Here is a 17,607-nt window from a genome sequence, read left to right as displayed (position 1 = left end):
GTGAAGTACCACTGGCTCTGATGGAGGTTTGATTGGTTTATTTGGCAAAATGTTCATTTGATTTGTGTTTATCTGACTGTGTTCATTATTATTTCCTAACTAAATAAAAAAAAAGTCATAAATTATTATTTTCTAGAGACTATTAGTAACGGGAGGAGAAATGCAGCTCTAGACTAGCTTTGAATGTGGTGATGTCATCCCTACGCATCTGTTCCAGTTGACCCAGATTTATTCTGCGTGCTCCCGTTCTCCCAGAGTCCAGACTTTCCTGGGTTCTTGGCGAGAACGGACTTGTTGAGAACATACTGGCGTTCTTGTGAACTGAGAAACGGCCAATGTGACGTTCATCACCTGTGGTGCAGGTGATCAGTAAATTCAGGACATTAGGTTAGAGCTCTGATTAAAAAGAATGCAGATATGCAACATCCTGTGAGAGAAGAAAACGATGCATCAATGAAAGTAGAGAGTGTGTGGTGGGGGGTGAGGGGTAGTGGTGGGTTGGCATTAGTAGCATTCCTTTTTTTTTTACTGGGAGAAATAAACCAGAAAACTTTGGCTCTAGTAAAACCAGTAAACCTTCTAATTTTTCCTGGCTGGAACCTGGCGTTCAACCACATGACGGTCCAGAGACCAGACGCAGGTTTGGTTCTGAATGGGGTTGTATCTTAATAATAATCTAAACAGCTGGGGCTGGGGGGTGGTGGGGGTGGGGGTAGCCTTTAATTGGGTCAATCTGACATGAGAAGGGGGCCGATTCTAACAACCATCCAAAGCACACAGCAGGAAGAGGAGCAGGAGGAAGAGCGGTACCTGGTTTTGGCACAGAGTTGGTCATGGACTGCGGCACTTTATCATTGATGAGCTCCACACATTCACTGGGAAAGAAGCCCACCTGAAGGGAGGAGAGCAGAGGGAGAGCTGTGGTGACAGGAGGACTGGGCTGCAGCGTTCACACTCAAACCTTTCTATACTTCATTCCTTTACTGAACTCAGTAGCTGCTTTAACCATCACTATGGTGACAACAGATTTCTTATAATGCTTTAGATCCTGTAGAGTACAGGTGGAGCAGCTGTCCTCAGCCAGTCTGATGCTCTAGAAATCAGGTCACGTTTCAGTCAAATAAATTTATGTTTCTTTTTATCTAAGGGAATAGATGCATAAGGATAAAAACATAAATCAACTGGTGACCAAATGCAGACCGGCTTCAGTTTGATCAGCCCTGATCATTCAGCCCCAGACTGATCGAGAGAAAGAGGAAGATGATGGTGACGACTGGAGAAGATTCACAGCTAGCCGTCCTTTCATTGCACGCTGTGAGAGAGTAGGAGTGGACGCAGATAACAGGAAGGCTGAAACAGGCTGGAAACAAACTGGCTGCCTTTTGGACAAAAGTTATACACTGGTCAGACTGGGATCAGCAGGTCAGACTGGGATACAGTCCAGAGCCCTCTAATAAAGACAGAGCCCAACAGGCCTTTAGCAGGTGCTGCTGGATCCTCATTCTGATGCAATGGAGCTCAGACAGAAGCTGAGAGCACATTTGTTCTGGTTCCCTTTAGGATCTTAACCATGATTCCAGCTCCTCACCATCAGAGATTCCTTAAATACTGCTGTGATCCACCAGGCTCTGCACCACACAGCCTCAATGCTGAGGGCTCCTCAGCTATAGAGGCAGGTGGGAAACAGTTGAGATGACAGATATTGGTGGATATCTGCAGTGCTTGTACCTGGAAGCCATGCTTGCCCCTCCACCATGTGGTGTCCTCTTTGGGTGGCATGTCGATCACAGACACGATGTCTCCAACCTGCAGGAAAACAACAGGAGGAAAAGGAAGGTTCTGAAGCCATCATCAAACACTGTGGAGCAAAAACATGATCTGCTTCTACAAACTGCTAAACTCTGAAAACAGTTTCAGGTTCCAAACCATGAGAGATGGTTCTGGACTCATTCTAAGAGCTGAAGCAGAATCATCTGACCCATGCAGTTCAGGATGAGTGTTCTGGATGCATGCATAGCCATGTGACCAGGGGTGGGAACAGTTTAGCCATATGAGTGGTACTGATACTTTAGCATTAAAACTAGGGGTGTGAATGACTTAACAATATGGGGTACCAATACCTAACTGACCAGGGAGTGAATACTTTAGCATTAAGACCAGGGAGTGAATACTTTAGCATTATGACCAGGGAGTGAATACTTTAGCATTATGACCAGGGAGTGAATACTTTAGCATTATGACCAGGGAGTGAATACTTTAGGATTATGATCAGGGAGTGAATACTTTAGCATTATGACCAGGGAGTGAATACTTTAGCATTATGACCAGGGAGTGAATACTTTAGGATTATGATCAGGGAGTGAATACTTTAGCATTATGATCAGGGAGTGAATACTTTAGCATTAAGACCAGGGAGTGAATACTTTAGCATTATGACCAGGGAGTGAATACTTTAGCATTATGACCAGGGAGTGAATACTTTAGGATTATGATCAGGGAGTGAATACTTTAGCATTATGATCAGGGAGTGAATACTTTAGCTGTATTATCAGGTAGTGAATGGATGGGTCTCTGCTGCCCATCTGTATCGACAGGCAGCAGAGGACAGATGAACCCTGCGGTGATGCGGTGAGTTGTTGGGTTAATTAATTGAACATAAGTTATTCTACTTTAATCATATTACTTTAATCATATTATACTTACACATTTTGTTATCTCTATCTTACTCATATTACAAAGAGTGTTAAAACATTTAGTTTTGTTTGCTGTGTCATTAATGTTTTTTAAGTCTGTGCAGGAGGGATGTTGACTGCGACTGCTGTTAACAGATGTCGTTAAGGTTGTGGAGGAGAATGGAGAACTGTGCAACTAGATAAGGAGAGGGGTTCTCCTTATCCTCTGATGTTGTATGATGTTGTACGAAAATTCTGGTTTCAACTGGGTTCTGTTCCCTCCCCCTTTAGCGGTTGAAACCACATTGTAATCAGGGCGTTTCTTCAATAAAGGGCTTGGAGAGCAGATACTGCTTCAGAGTGGGTTTGAAGTTGTAACTGAATGCAGTTTCTGATCCCCTCTCCTTGCAAGTAAAATATACTAAATTCTCTGTGTCATTCTTTGTGCAGGTTGCTGAATAAGGTGTTTGGTGTTTAAACCTAACATTAATTGGTCCTTCGAGCCGGATTGCAAGATACCCGACGACCCCCAGCAGGTGAGTGAGATCCAGATAAGCCTGCGGCCGCAGCAAAGAGACCCTTTACGGGACTGGTCTCTCCCTTACAAGCTGGGGTCCGACGGTTGAAGCATTTCGAGGACGCAGAGAATTGTGAGTAGTTTTTCTTTTAATAAGGAGTGAGTGAATTATTGGAAGAAAAATATATAAAATATAAAAAATTTATAAAAATATAATAATATAAAAAAAAAGAAAAAAAGATCGAAGTGAAGGGCGTGGGGTCACGAGATTCCCCTTTTGAAGTCCTCTCAGCGTGGGGTCACGAGATTCCCCTTTGCAAACAGTTTAAACCTCGTGAAGGACGGCGGTGTCCTCTATCTTAAATAGTTAAATTCCGCATGGGGTAACGAGGTCCCCCTTTTGTACTAAAACCCTGACAATTCTAGACTCTATCAGGTAAAATAGAAATTTTAAAACAGTTAAAGTCCGCGGGAGGGCAGGCTCCCCTAGTTTGTAAGGGCAGGCTCCCCGAGTTGTAAACTAGTTAAATTCTGCATAGGATAGCGGCGTCCTCTGTGTTTAAAATAAGTAAACAGAAATAAAGTAAAAGTTAACTGCGCAGTGAGTGTGTGTGTGTGTGTGTGTGCGTGTGTAAGGAAATATAGATATCACTAGATATCTGTATTTCATACCAAAAAGACAAGGGTTAAATGGTGAGCTTTTGTGGATGTTTGTAGACAAGAAAACTCCACCTGTAAGGGTTGAAGTGAGTTTTACCACAAAAAGTCGTTGATCACCATCTTGTCTGAAGCCCCAGTGTTTAGAACACGACAGGTGTTGAAAACCCACTGGGCCCAAATTTAGTTCAAAATGGGAAAGGGGCAAAGTAAAGAAAAACAGAAGTTATTAGAGAAACTCCAGTGCAAAGATTGGAAAGCAGTCGAAAATGATGACCCATTGGCGGTAGAGCCATTGTGTCACTGGATAAAAAACTACGGTTTTAATGGTAAATTGAGCACCGCAAACATTAAAGAATTGCAACAAAAAATAAAAACAAAAAGCAAAAATAAAGACACTTTGATGGCAAAAGAAGGTTACATGCAAACCATGGTCTGGATGAAATTGGCAGGACAGAGAGAAGAGGGAGAGTGCAGAGCTAACAGAGAGAGGGAGGAGAGACAAAGAAAAGCAGTAGAAGGAATTCCCTCTCCAAAGAAGGATGTGGAAGAATGTGTAATTCAAGAATGGGTAAATCGTCACCACATAGAGATGAGTGGTGCAACACTCCAAAAGTATATAAACCACGCCCTGCATGCAGAGAAAGTCATAAAAAGTAAAAAGAATCACAATAAAGAATCCACTGTGTTTTATAGGGAGGAAGAGGACACTGTGTTTTATCAGCAGTCCAGAGGTAGGGGCCGAGGCCGTGTAAGGGAAGAGATTTTGGATCACGCTCAACTGATAATTCCAGAGCGTGTTGGTCATGTGGAAAAAAAGGCCACATAGCTAGACACTGTCAAAGTAAACCACAAAAGCAGGAAGCTCAGCATGACTAGATGATCAACCATTTTCTATTAGAGAGATAGAGGGTGAAAATATGGATGTCTTAAACCTAGAAGATTTTTTTTTTAAAGAAATGTTATAGACCAGAAATAGTTCTGATGGTCCAGGGCACTCCTGTTAAATTTTGTGTGATACAGGAGCCTGCAGAACCACAATAAAAGAACCCATACCCTTGCACATACCCATCGTAAAGATGATTTACCTGTAGGTCCATATTCAGCATTATTACAGCAAGCACAAGCAGCTGCACAAGCAGCTTTACAGCAAGACCCAAATGAACTTGGTGCTGCTGCTGCTTCTGCTTCAGCCCCAGTCTTGCCAGCTCCTAAAGTTGAGAATCTACCGGCTTATTCTCCTATGCCCAGCACCTCCACAAGGGTTACCCATTCTGGGGGACCTGTGGGGGCTTGGTCAAAAGATATGGGGGGAGGCTTAATCTCCCCACAGCCAGCCCCTGAACCCAAACCTGAAATTGAGTGTTTCCTTTAATTGAGCTGCCAAATCCTTTGGCGGGTCAGGGGCCAGCTGAAAATCCATTTTTTCCTGTCATGATGGTCTATAGGCAGGGGCGGATTTAGGAAATTTGGGGCCCTGGGCATGGATGGGCAGGGGGCCCCCCCTGACAAGAAAACCTATAAAACAGTCCTATTCTACAGATAGAGAAATGTTAATAGAATAGACATTCATTATTTGTTCTAGGTTTTGTCCCTCTGTTCTTGTCCTTTTTTCCTCTCTATTTATCAGCCTTCTGATGGCATTTTAGCCAAAGCATTTTTATCAAAAACATAATTAATATGCATAAATAAGGATTAGTTGTATTAACTATACATGTGAATAGCACCCCAACAGTTTTCCTGTGTGACAGTGGTGCATGCAGAACAACTGTTAAACAACAAATTCCAGGTGCTGGCCAAGGACCTGAGACTGTCATAGTCCGATCAGCTCAAGGTCATTTAAAGGCTGTGCAGGAGATCCAGCTTGTGTGGTTGAGAGACCCTGAAGGACTCTCCTGCCGGCTGTCTGTACTGACTTTACCTGAATGTCCAGTTAACCTCTTAGGCAGGGATGCTCTATGCTTTGCTTAGACAGAGGCTGGGCATCCCATCCCTGGTAGGGACACTATTGGTCTGGTGTCATTGGTACTATGCATTATGCATGCCTTTTTTTTTTATGCTTGATATGAGCATCAGTACTGATGAGAGGAATTCATTGTTTAAAGAAAAAAGGAGCATTTTGCTACATTAATAAACATTTTTAAGCACTACACTAACTAGATGCTGTTTATCAATGTTGGAGTATCACCGGCTCTGATGAATGTGGAATTAGGACTGTTTTCCACTTTGTAAATGATTTTATTTGAACAACTGAGACAGACGGTAAATACAGTACTTTCTTCTGAATATATAGAATCGTGCAGAGTTAAACCCCACTCTTATATTTTTACCTACTATGCTTCATTAAAAATAATAACTTCACTATGAAAGTTGAACATCTGGGCTGTAGTTACTCTGTGTTGCCCATCTCATGTATTTTATCTGTGGCTGAAAACATGAATCATATTCATTGTTTATTTACATATTCGTAAACAAATTTAGTGATTCATCATTAAATGGAGTATAGAGACTCTAACACATAATATACATGTAAAATCTGGCTTTCCCCGACAGAGTAACCCACTTGGATCAGTAATCATACCAAAACTGTAAAATAAATTTATAAACATTTTGCAAATACGATATAAAATGTTTTTGTCTGTCAATAACTTCCGTCCGGAGCTCTTCAGGAGGAAATGTTTTGGTTTCACCTGGTTTAATGTCATTAGTAATCTTCTTTACAGAACTTTTGGCTAACCAATTAATCGAAAGAATTAACGATAGACTGATCGATTTACGAAATAATTGTTAGTTGCTGTCCTAATTTCATCGTAACATTGCATTAAACATAACATTTCTTATTAAATACATGTGAAGTGGGGATGACATTCAACGAAACAAACATGTTATTCAGCCAAACTATCATAAAATCCATGATGGCCCCTATATATGACCAGAACATAAACCAATCCTTCCAAATAAAAAAATTTCTTTGAATGAGCTGCTATATTGAGTCATGATTTCACTCATGTCTCAAACGGGGGGATTGTAGGATTGATTGAGCATTGAGCATCATTATACAGCATATGGATTTATATTTTATGCAAAAAACTTTTGTAAAGCATGTCTAATATGTGCTAAACATAATCTTCAAGGAAATTTAAGACCTAAAAAAGGTGCTTTCCCTAAACCTATTTATCCTTTCAATTCTGTTTGGTTATAATAGATTTGTTTTCTAAATGGATTGCAAGAAAGTGATAGTTAGATCAGATGAGTAATAAGTAAAATCACTTTCTTAATTATTCTGTGGAACCTTACCATACTGCTTAGCACTCTAGTAATTCTACTGTGGTACCTGTTATAGAATACGCATTTGGTCTCCTTCACCGACCTTCAGAGGAAGTCCATCGTACAAAGGGGGTTGTATTTTTAGTATACAACCGTCTCAAACTGGTGATGATTGTACACAACTCTGCCGAGAGGTCATAGGAAGTAGACCACTGTGTAAAAGATTACCCATAGGAAACTTTTTGAAGTTTGAACCTAGATGATGTTGCAACTTTTCATATTAGTTTTGTTTTTAGCTCTCACTCAGGGCAAGGATTCTTGTTGCCCCCATGAGCCAGCTATTTGTAAAAGGGACGTCTATCTCTGCTATAACTCTACTAGAGTAATCAGTGTAGTGACTATTCCTTTTCAAACATTCTCGCAAAGATTTAAAATTGACCCGGGAGATTGGCGAGGTTATGATTTCTACCTATATCCCCGTGTAGTTCAAAGAACTCAAAAGAGTTGGGGAGTTTTCAGAACCACTGGACAGTGGAAAAAAGGATCATATGGATGGACATCTTTAGCTAAGAAATGGATGAGTAGAATATCAGGGTTCACTGTTAACCATGCCTCCAAAGTTTTCACTATGACAATAAACTCCACAGCAGAACCCCTTGAGAAGGAAGGCTGTTCTTCCTCATTTCTATGTGCACGGTCTAGTGGAACCGATCCATGTTGGACATTGTATCTGTGCTCTGCAAATGTTACACAAGAAGGAGATGAGATACAAGGGATTCTTACTTCTGCCCAAGGTGAACAGATAAAAATTCAAAATATTAATGACCCGCTTAAAACAGATGAATTGTTTCAAGTCACCACTGGAATCTCTGGGCAAACAAACAACTGGCTTTTAATGGCAGAACAAGCAGCTAAAACAGTGTCTAATGATTGTCTTGTGTGTATGGGAGCCAGACCGCTGTTACGTGTGGTTCCTGCCACCATAACTCCTCAATGTCTTCTAAATATAATGAATTATACAGTTCCAACTGATAATTGCACCTATTGGGATAAGATCTATCCCCTGACCACAGATGAGAAGAAAAAACCAATCTTTTTGAAGAAAGTGGCTGTGGCAAATTTCACCTGTGTAAACAGGACCGGAGTGGGCCCAAAATTGGGTACACTAAATGAAAAACAATGTGCAAGCATTTTACTGGTATCCACCTTTTTTAAACCTCAATCCCGCAGTGACATCTGGTGGTGGTGTGGAGATGACAGATTGTTTGACAGACTTCCATGCAACACCACTGGATTGTGTGCTGCAGTCACCTTGATTTTACCTGTTTCTATTACTTCACTCACAATGGATGAATTGTTAACGACTGTAAACAGTATTTTACCTCACACATGGCATACTAGAAGAAGGAGGGCATCTGAAAATGCGTGGAGTCCAGATGACCCTACTTATATTGACAGTATTGGAGTACCCAGAGGTGTTCCAGATGAGTATAAACTAGTGAATCAAGTTTCTGCAGGATTTGAATCTTTCTTATGCTGGTGGTGTACTATAAATAAAAATGTAGACAGGATCAACTACATCCATTATAACGTCCAGAGGCTGGGAAATAAAACAGAACAAGGCTTCTCCGCCGTCCATGAACAATTGTCAGCTACCTCTCTGATGGCTTTCCAGAACCGTATTGCTGTTGACATGTTGTTAGCTGAAAAAGGTGGTGTGTGCTCTATTTTTGGAGATCAGTGTTGCACCTTTATTCCCAACAACACTGCTGCAGATGGCAGTCTCACAAAGGCCCTTGAAGGCCTTCGCTCTCTTAACAGCAAAATGAAAGACCATTCTGGAGTTGACACAAAAATGTGGGATGGATCTGGAGACATTTTTGGTAAATACAAACAACTGGTACTTTCTATTTTGATGTCTGTAGCTATATTTGCCGCCATCCTGACCTTATGTGGATGTTGTTGTATTCCATGTATTAGATTGCTGCTAAATAGACTAATTACCACTGCAATACAACCCATTAAAACAGAAATGTATGCCCTTATGTCCACTGAGGAACACCTATCGGATGATGAAGACAGCGAAGAGGATGAATTCTCTTTACACTTTCCTGACTTTTATCCTAATCCCAACGACAATAACCCACCAGTTTAAAGTACCTCTGAGTGTACCCTTTACAGCTAAAAAAAGAAAAAAGAATGATTTCTTAGTTGAAAATCTGAAAAGAAGTAACTATTGAATGATAAAAATAAATAGCTTAAAGTGAATAAACAGGAGGGAAATGTTGGGTTAATTAATTGAACATAAGTTATTCTACTTTAATCATATTACTTTAATCATATTATACTTACACATTTTGTTATCTCTATCTTACTCATATTACAAAGAGTGTTAAAACATTTAGTTTTGTTTGCTGTGTCATTAATGTTTTTTAAGTCTGTGCAGGAGGGATGTTGACTGCGACTGCTGTTAACAGATGTCGTTAAGGGTGTGGAGGAGAATGGAGAACTGTGCAACTAGATAAGGAGAGGGGTTCTCCTTATCCTCTGATGTTGTATGATGTTGTACGAAAATTCTGGTTTCAACTGGGTTCTGTTCCCTCCCCCTTTAGCGGTTGAAACCACATTGTAATCAGGGCGTTTCTTCAATAAAGGGCTTGGAGAGCAGATACTGCTTCAGAGTGGGTTTGAAGTTGTAACTGAATGCAGTTTCTGATCCCCTCTCCTTGCAAGTAAAATATACTAAATTCTCTGTGTCATTCTTTGTGCAGGTTGCTGAATAAGGTGTTTGGTGTTTAAACCTAACATGAGTCCAGCTGGCTCCCATCAGGAACCAGTTCCCTCTGCCTACTGTCACCTCAAAGGAAAGCTCGTCTGAGGCCTGAGCGATGTAGCGTTTGATGACGTGAGCAGCAGCGATGGCGGGAACGTTGATGGAGGACTCCTCATGGACCAACAGGTGGTTCCCCTTATTGTCCACCTGTCCAACACACACAGCGAGGCATTAGTGGGTCCACAGAAGGCGGGACTGTCTCCACAGTTTGAACATCTGGAGCAAAAAGGCGGAACCCCACAGAACCCAGCAGAAACATGGATCATCGACCAGCCCTGATGTTTCCCTGACTGTCCTGCAGGACTTCAGACGCCCCTCAGAGGAACCTACCCTCAGTATGCGGAAGGAGGATCATGGAGGCTAACTAGCAGAACTAGAAGGAATCGGGCCGGTTCTGGAAGGAACAATCATTTCAAAACAAAGACCTTACCTCCATCCAGGTGAGGGCGGGGCCACAGTTGATCTTGTTGTCAGCTATAGCTGAGAGTCGAGAGAGGTAAGCCAACAACATCTGGGAGACAGACTGAGGAGGGGAGAGAGGCCAGCGTTACTCCTACTGAGTTACCACGGTAACACATTTAAAAGCCTGAATCTGCACCTCCAGCTTTTCAGTGAGACCGGAGGCAGTTCCCAGCACCACCTACTGGTCTCACTGGAGGACGTCAGCTTCCTGCAGACACATGAACTGGGCATGGATCAGAGGACATGATCAGACCACTCACCTCTGTCTGGTCAGTCAGACTGTCCAGCCGAGGCATCTCAGAAAGCTGGGAGAAGCGCCGGTCATAGATGCAGAGATGGAGGTGCTTGTCCAAAACACGGAAGTCCTCATAGCTGCGCTTCACGATCCAGCTTCGGCCCTTCAGGAACAAAACCAGCCATCAGAGAACTGCACTGCTAAACTCACACAGCCTGCTGCAGCGCTACAACGCACAGAGCCTACTGCACTGCTGCACGCACAAAGCCTGCTGCACACACACAGCCAGCTGTACTTCTGACCACACACAGCCTGCTGTACTGATGACCTCACACAGCCTGATGTACTGATGACCTCACACAACCTGCTGCACACACACAGCCTGTTGCACTGCTGACCTCACACAGCCTGCTGTACTGATGACCACACACAGCCTGCTATACTGATAACCTCAAACAGCCTGCTGTACTGATGACCACACACAGCCTGCTGTACTGATGACCTCACACAGCCTGCTATACTGATGACCTCAAAGAGCCTGCTGTACTGATGACCTCACACAGCCTGCTGCACACACACAGCCTGCTGCAGTGCTGACCTCACACAGCCTGCTGCACTGCTGACCACACAGAGCCTGCTGTACTGATGACCACACACAGCCTGCTGCACACACACAGCCAGCTGTACTGATGACCTCACACAGCCTGCTGTACTGATGACCTCACACAGCCTGCTATACTGATGACCTCACACAGCCTACTGTACTGATGACCTCACACAGCCTGCTGCACACACACAGCCAGCTGTACAATGACCTCACATAAACTGCTGCACACACACAGCCAGCTGTACTGCTGACCACATACAGCCTGCTGTACTGATGACCTCACAAAGCCTGCTGCACACACACAGCCAGCTGTACTGATGACCTCACAGAGCCTGCTGCACACACACAGCCTGCTGCACTGCTGACCACACACAGCCTGCTGTACTGATGACCTCGCACAGCCTGCTGCACACACACAGCCTGCTGTACTGATGACCTCGCACAGCCTGCTGCACACACAAAGCCTGCTGCACTGCTGACCTCACACAGCCAGCTGCACACACACAGCCTGCTGCACTGCTGACCTCACACAGCTAGCTGCACACACACAGCCAGCTGTACTGATGACCTCACACAGCCTGCTGCACTGCTAACCTAACACAGCCTGCTGCACTGCTGACCTCACACAGCCAGCTGTACTGATGACCACACAGAGCCTGCTGCACTGCTAACCTAACACAGCCTGCTGCACTGCTGACCTCACACAGCCAGCTGTACTGCTGACCTCACACAGCCTGCTGCACTGCTAACCTCACACAGTCTGCTGCACTGATGACCTCACACAGCCTGCTGTATTGATGACCTCACACAGCCAACTGTACTGATGACCTCACACAGCCTGCTGTATTGATGACCTCACACAGCCTGCTGTACTGATGACCACACACAGCCTGCTGTACTGCTGACCATATACAGCCTGCTGTACTGATGACCTCACATAGCCAGCTGTACTGCTGACCTCACACAGCCTGCTATACTGATGACCTCACACAGCCTGCTTTACTGATGACCTCACAAAGCCTGCTGCGCACACACATAGCCTGCTGCACTGCTGACCTCACACAGCCTGCTGCACTGCTGACCTCACACAGCCTGCTGCACTGCTGACCACACAGAGCCTGCTGCACACACACACAGCCTGCTGTACTGATGACCACACACAGCCTGCTGCACACACACAGCCAGCTGTACTGATGACCTCACACAGCCAACTGTACTGATGACCTCACACAGCCTGATGTACTGCTGACCACACACAGCCTGCTGTACTGATGACCTCACACAGCCTGCTGTACTGATGACCTCACACAGCCAGCTGTACTGCTGACCACACACAGCCTGCTGTACTGATGACCTCACACAGCCTGCTGTACTGATGACCTCACACAGCCTGCTGTACTGCTGACCTCACACAGCCTGCTGCACACACACAGCCAGCTGTACTGATGACCTCACACAGCCTGCTGCACACACACAGCCAGCTGTACTGATGACCTCACACAGCCTGCTGCACACACACAGCCAGCTGTACTGATGACCTCACACAGCCTGCTGCAAACACACAGCCAGTTGTACTGATGACCTCACAGAGCCAGCTGTAATGATGACCTCACACAGCCTGATGTACTGCTGACCACACGCAGCCTGCTGTACTGATGACCTCACACAATCTGCTGCACTGCTGACCACACACAGCCTGCTGTGCTGATGACCTTGCACAGCCTGCAGCACAAAATCAGCCTGCTGCAATGCTGACCTCACACAGCCTGCTGTACTTATGACCTCACACAGCCTGCTGTACTGATGACCTCACACAGCCTGCTGTACTGATGACCTCACACAGCCTGCTGTACTGATGACCAAACACAGCCTGCTGTACTGCTGACCACACACAGCCTGCTGTACTAATGACCTCACACAGCCTGCTGTACTGATGACCTCACACAGCCTGCTGTACTGATGACCACACACAGCCTGCTGTACTGATGACCTCACACAGCCAGCTGTACTGCTGACCTCACACAGCGTGCTATACTGATGACCTCAAAGAGCCTGCTGTACTGATGACCTCACACAGCCTGCTGCACACACACAGCCTGCTGCAGTGCTGACCTCACACAGCCTGCTGCAATGCTGACCATACAGAGCGCTGTACTGATGACCACACACAGCCTGCTGTACTGATGACCTCACACAGCCTGCTGCACACACACAGCCAGCTGTACTGATGACCTCACACAGCCTGCTGTACTGATGACCTCACACAGCCTGCTATACTGATGACCTCACACAGCCTACTGTACTGATGACCTCACACAGCCTGCTGCACACACACAGCCAGCTGTACAATGACCTCACATAGCCTGCTGCACACACACAGCCAGCTGTACTGCTGACCACACACAGCCTGCTGTACTGATGACCTCACACAGCCTGCTGCACACACACAGCCAGCTGTACTGATGACCTCACACAGCCTGCTGTACTGATGACCTCACACAGCCTGCTATACTGATGACCTCACACAGCCTACTGTACTGATGACCTCACACAGCCTGCTGCACACACACAGCCAGCTGTACAATGACCTCACATAGCCTGCTGCACACACACAGCCAGCTGTACTGCTCACCACACACAGCCTGCTGTACTGATGACCTCACACAGCCTGCTGCACACACACAGCCAGCTGTACTGATGACCTCACAGAGCCTGCTGCACACACACAGCCTGCTGCACTGCTGACCACACACAGCCTGCTGTACTGATGACCTTGCACAGCCTGCTGCACACACACAGCCTGCTGCAATGCTGACCTCACACAGCCTGCTGTACTGATGACCTCGCACAGCCTGCTGCACACACACAGCCTGCTGCACTGCTGACCTCACACAGCCAGGTGCACACACACAGCCAGCTGTACTGATGACCTCAAACAGCGAGCTGTACTGATGACCTCACAAGGCCAGCTGTACTGATGACCACACAGAGCCTGCTGCACTGCTAACCTCACACAGTCTGCTGCACTGATGACCTCACACAGCCAGCTGTACTGATGACCTCACATAGCCAGCTGTATTGCTGACCTCACACAGCCTGCTATACTGATGACCTCACACAGCCTGCTGTACTGATGACCTCACACAGCCTGCTGCACTGCTGACCTCAGACAGCCTGCTGCACTGCTGACCACACAGAGCCTGGTGCACTGCTGACCTCACAGAGCCTGGTGCACACACACACAGCCTGCTGTACTGATGACCTCACACAGCCTGCTGCACTGCTGACCTCAGACAGCCTGCTGCACTGCTGACCACACAGAGCCTGGTGCACACACACACAGCCTGCTGTACTGATGACCACACACAGCCTGCTGCACACACACAGCCGGCTGTACTGATGACCTTGCACAGCCTGCTGCACACACACAGCCTGCTGCACTGCTGACCTCACACAGCCTGCTGTACTGATGACCTCACACAGCCTGCTGTACTGATGACCAAACACAGCCTGCTGTACTGCTGACCACACACAGCCTGCTGTACTGATGACCTCACACAGTCAGCTGTACTGATGACCACACAGAGCCTGCTGTACTGATGACCTCACACAACCTGCTGCACACACACAGCCTGCTGCACTGCTGACCTCACACAGCCTGCTGTACTGATAACCTCAAACAGCCTGCTGTACTGATGACCACACACAGCCTGCTGTACTGATGACCACACACAGCCTGCTGTACTGATGACCTCGCACAGCCTGCTGCACACACACAGCCTGCTGTACTGATGACCTCGCACAGCCTGCTGCACACACACAGCCTGCTGCACTGCTGACCTCACACAGCCAGCTGCACACACACAGCCAGCTGTACTGATGACCTCACACAGCGAGCTGTACTGATGACCTCACAAGGCCAGCTGTACTGATGACCACACAGAGCCTGCTGCACTGCTAACCTCACACAGCCTGCTGCACTGCTGACCTCACACAGCCAGCTGTACTGCTGACCTCACACAGCCTGCTGCACTGCTAACCTCACACAGCCTGCTATACTGATGACCACACACAGCCTGCTGTACTGATGACCTCACACAACCTGCTGCACACACACAGCCTGCTGCACTGCTGACCTCACACAGCCTGCTGTACTGATAACCTCAAACAGCCTGCTGTACTGATGACCACACACAGCCTGCTGTACTGATGACCTCACACAGCCTGCTATACTGATGACCTCAAAGAGCCTGCTGTTCTGATGACCTCACGCAGCCTGCTATACTGATGACCTCAAAGAGCCTGCTGTACTGATGACCTCACACAGCCTGCTGCACACACACAGCCTGCTGCAGTGCTGACCTCACACAGCCTGCTGCACTGCTGACCACACAGAGCCTGCTGTACTGATGACCACACACAGCCTGCTGAACACACACATCCAGCTGTACTGATGACCTCACACAGCCTGCTGTACTGATGACCTCACACAGCCTGCTATACTGATGACCTCACACAGCCTACTGTACTGATGACCTCACACAGCCTGCTGCACACACACAGCCAGCTGTACAATGACCTCACATAGCCTGCTGCACACACACAGCCAGCTGTACTGCTGACCACATACAGCCTGCTGTACTGATGACCTCACACAGCCTGCTGCACACACACAGCCAGCTGTACTGACGACCTCACAGAGCCTGCTGCACACACACAGCCTGCTGCACTGCTGACCACACACAGCCTGCTGTACTGATGACCTCGCACAGCCTGCTGCACACACACAGCCTGCTGTACTGATGACCTCGCACAGCCTGCTGCACACACACAGCCTGCTGCACTGCTGACCTCACACAGCCAGCTGCACACACACAGCCAGCTGTACTGATGACCTCACACAGCGAGCTGTACTGATGACCTCACAAGGCCAGCTGTACTGATGACCACACAGCCTGCTGCACTGCTAAACTCACACAGCCTGCTGCACTGCTGACCTCACACAGCCAGCTGTACTGCTGACCTCACACAGCCTGCTGCACTGCTAACCTCACACAGTCTGCTGCACTGATGACCTCACACAGCCTGCTGTATTGATGACCTCACACAGCCAACTGTACTGATGACCTCACACAGCCTGCTGTATTGATGACCTCACACAGCCTGCTGTACTGATGACCACACACAGCCTGCTGTACTGCTGACCATATACAGCCTGCTGTACTGATGACCTCACATAGCCAGCTGTACTGCTGACCTCACACAGCCTGCTATACTGATGACCTCACACAGCCTGCTTTACTGATGACCTCACAAAGCCTGCTGCGCACACACACAGCCTGCTGCACTGCTGACCTCACACAGCCTGCTTCACTGCTGACCTCACACAGCCTGCTGCACTGCTGACCACACAGAGCCTGCTGCACACACACACAGCCTGCTGTACTGATGACCACACACAGCCTGCTGCACACACACAGCCAGCTGTACTGATGACCTCACACAGCCAGCTGTACTGCTGACCTCACACAGCCTGCTGCACTGCTAACCTCACACAGTCTGCTGCACTGATGACCTCAAACAGCCTGCTGTACTGATGACCTCACACAGCCTGCTGTACTTATGACCTCACACAGCCTGCTGTACTGATGACCTCACAAGGCCAGCTGTACTGATGACCACACAGAGCCTGCTGCACTGCTAACCTCACACAGCCTGCTGTACTGCTGACCTCACACAGCCAGCTGTACTGCTGACCTCACACAGCCTGCTGCACTGCTAACCTCACACAGTCTGCTGCACTGATGACCTCACACAGCCAGCTGTACTGATGACCTCACACAGCCTGCTGTATTGATGACCTCTCACAGCCTGCTGTACTGATGACCACACACAGCCTGCTGTACTGCTGACCACATACAGCCTGCTATACTGATGACCTCACACAGCCTGCTGTACTGATGACCTCACATAGCCAGCTGTACTGCTGACCTCACAAAGCCTGCTGCGCACACACACAGCCTGCTGCACTGCTGACCTCACACAGCCTGCTGCACTGCTGACCTCACACAGCCTGCTGCACTGCTGACCACACAGAGCCTGCTGCACACACACACAGCCTGCTGTACTGATGACCACACACAGCCTGCTGCACACACACAGCCAGCTGTACTGCTGACCTCACACAGCCTGCTGCACTGCTAACCTCACACAGCCTGCTATACTGATGACCACACACAGCCTGCTGTACTGATGACCTCACACAACCTGCTGCACACACACAGCCTGCTGCACTGCTGACCTCACACAGCCTGCTGTACTGATAACCTCAAACAGCCTGCTGTACTGATGACCACA

General features: G+C 47.1%; 1 protein-coding gene across 6 annotated transcripts in view; it reads right to left on the bottom strand.

The window, feature by feature from the left end:
* arhgap32b (Rho GTPase activating protein 32b) overlaps positions 1–17,607 on the bottom strand; it is a 137,715-nt gene that overhangs the window by 29,335 nt on the left and 90,773 nt on the right. For all 6 annotated transcript variants that reach the window (XM_038297839.1, XM_038297842.1, XM_038297843.1 and 3 more), the window contains 5 exons: positions 10,669–10,806; positions 10,377–10,469; positions 9,971–10,093; positions 1,729–1,806; positions 811–892 (listed from right to left, as the gene is read on the bottom strand). In XM_038297839.1, coding sequence (XP_038153767.1) covers positions 811–892; positions 1,729–1,806; positions 9,971–10,093; positions 10,377–10,469; positions 10,669–10,806 — 514 coding nt within the window. The remainder of the gene's footprint in view (positions 1–810; positions 893–1,728; positions 1,807–9,970; positions 10,094–10,376; positions 10,470–10,668; positions 10,807–17,607) is intronic.

The sequence above is a fragment of the Cyprinodon tularosa genome, unplaced genomic scaffold, assembly GCF_016077235.1.
Source record: "Cyprinodon tularosa strain WSP-4 unplaced genomic scaffold, ASM1607723v1 ctg399, whole genome shotgun sequence".
NCBI classification, from domain to species: domain Eukaryota; kingdom Metazoa; phylum Chordata; class Actinopteri; order Cyprinodontiformes; family Cyprinodontidae; genus Cyprinodon; species Cyprinodon tularosa.
The sequence above is the reverse complement of the archived record's forward strand: the minus strand, read 5'-3'. Positions and strand labels throughout refer to the sequence as shown.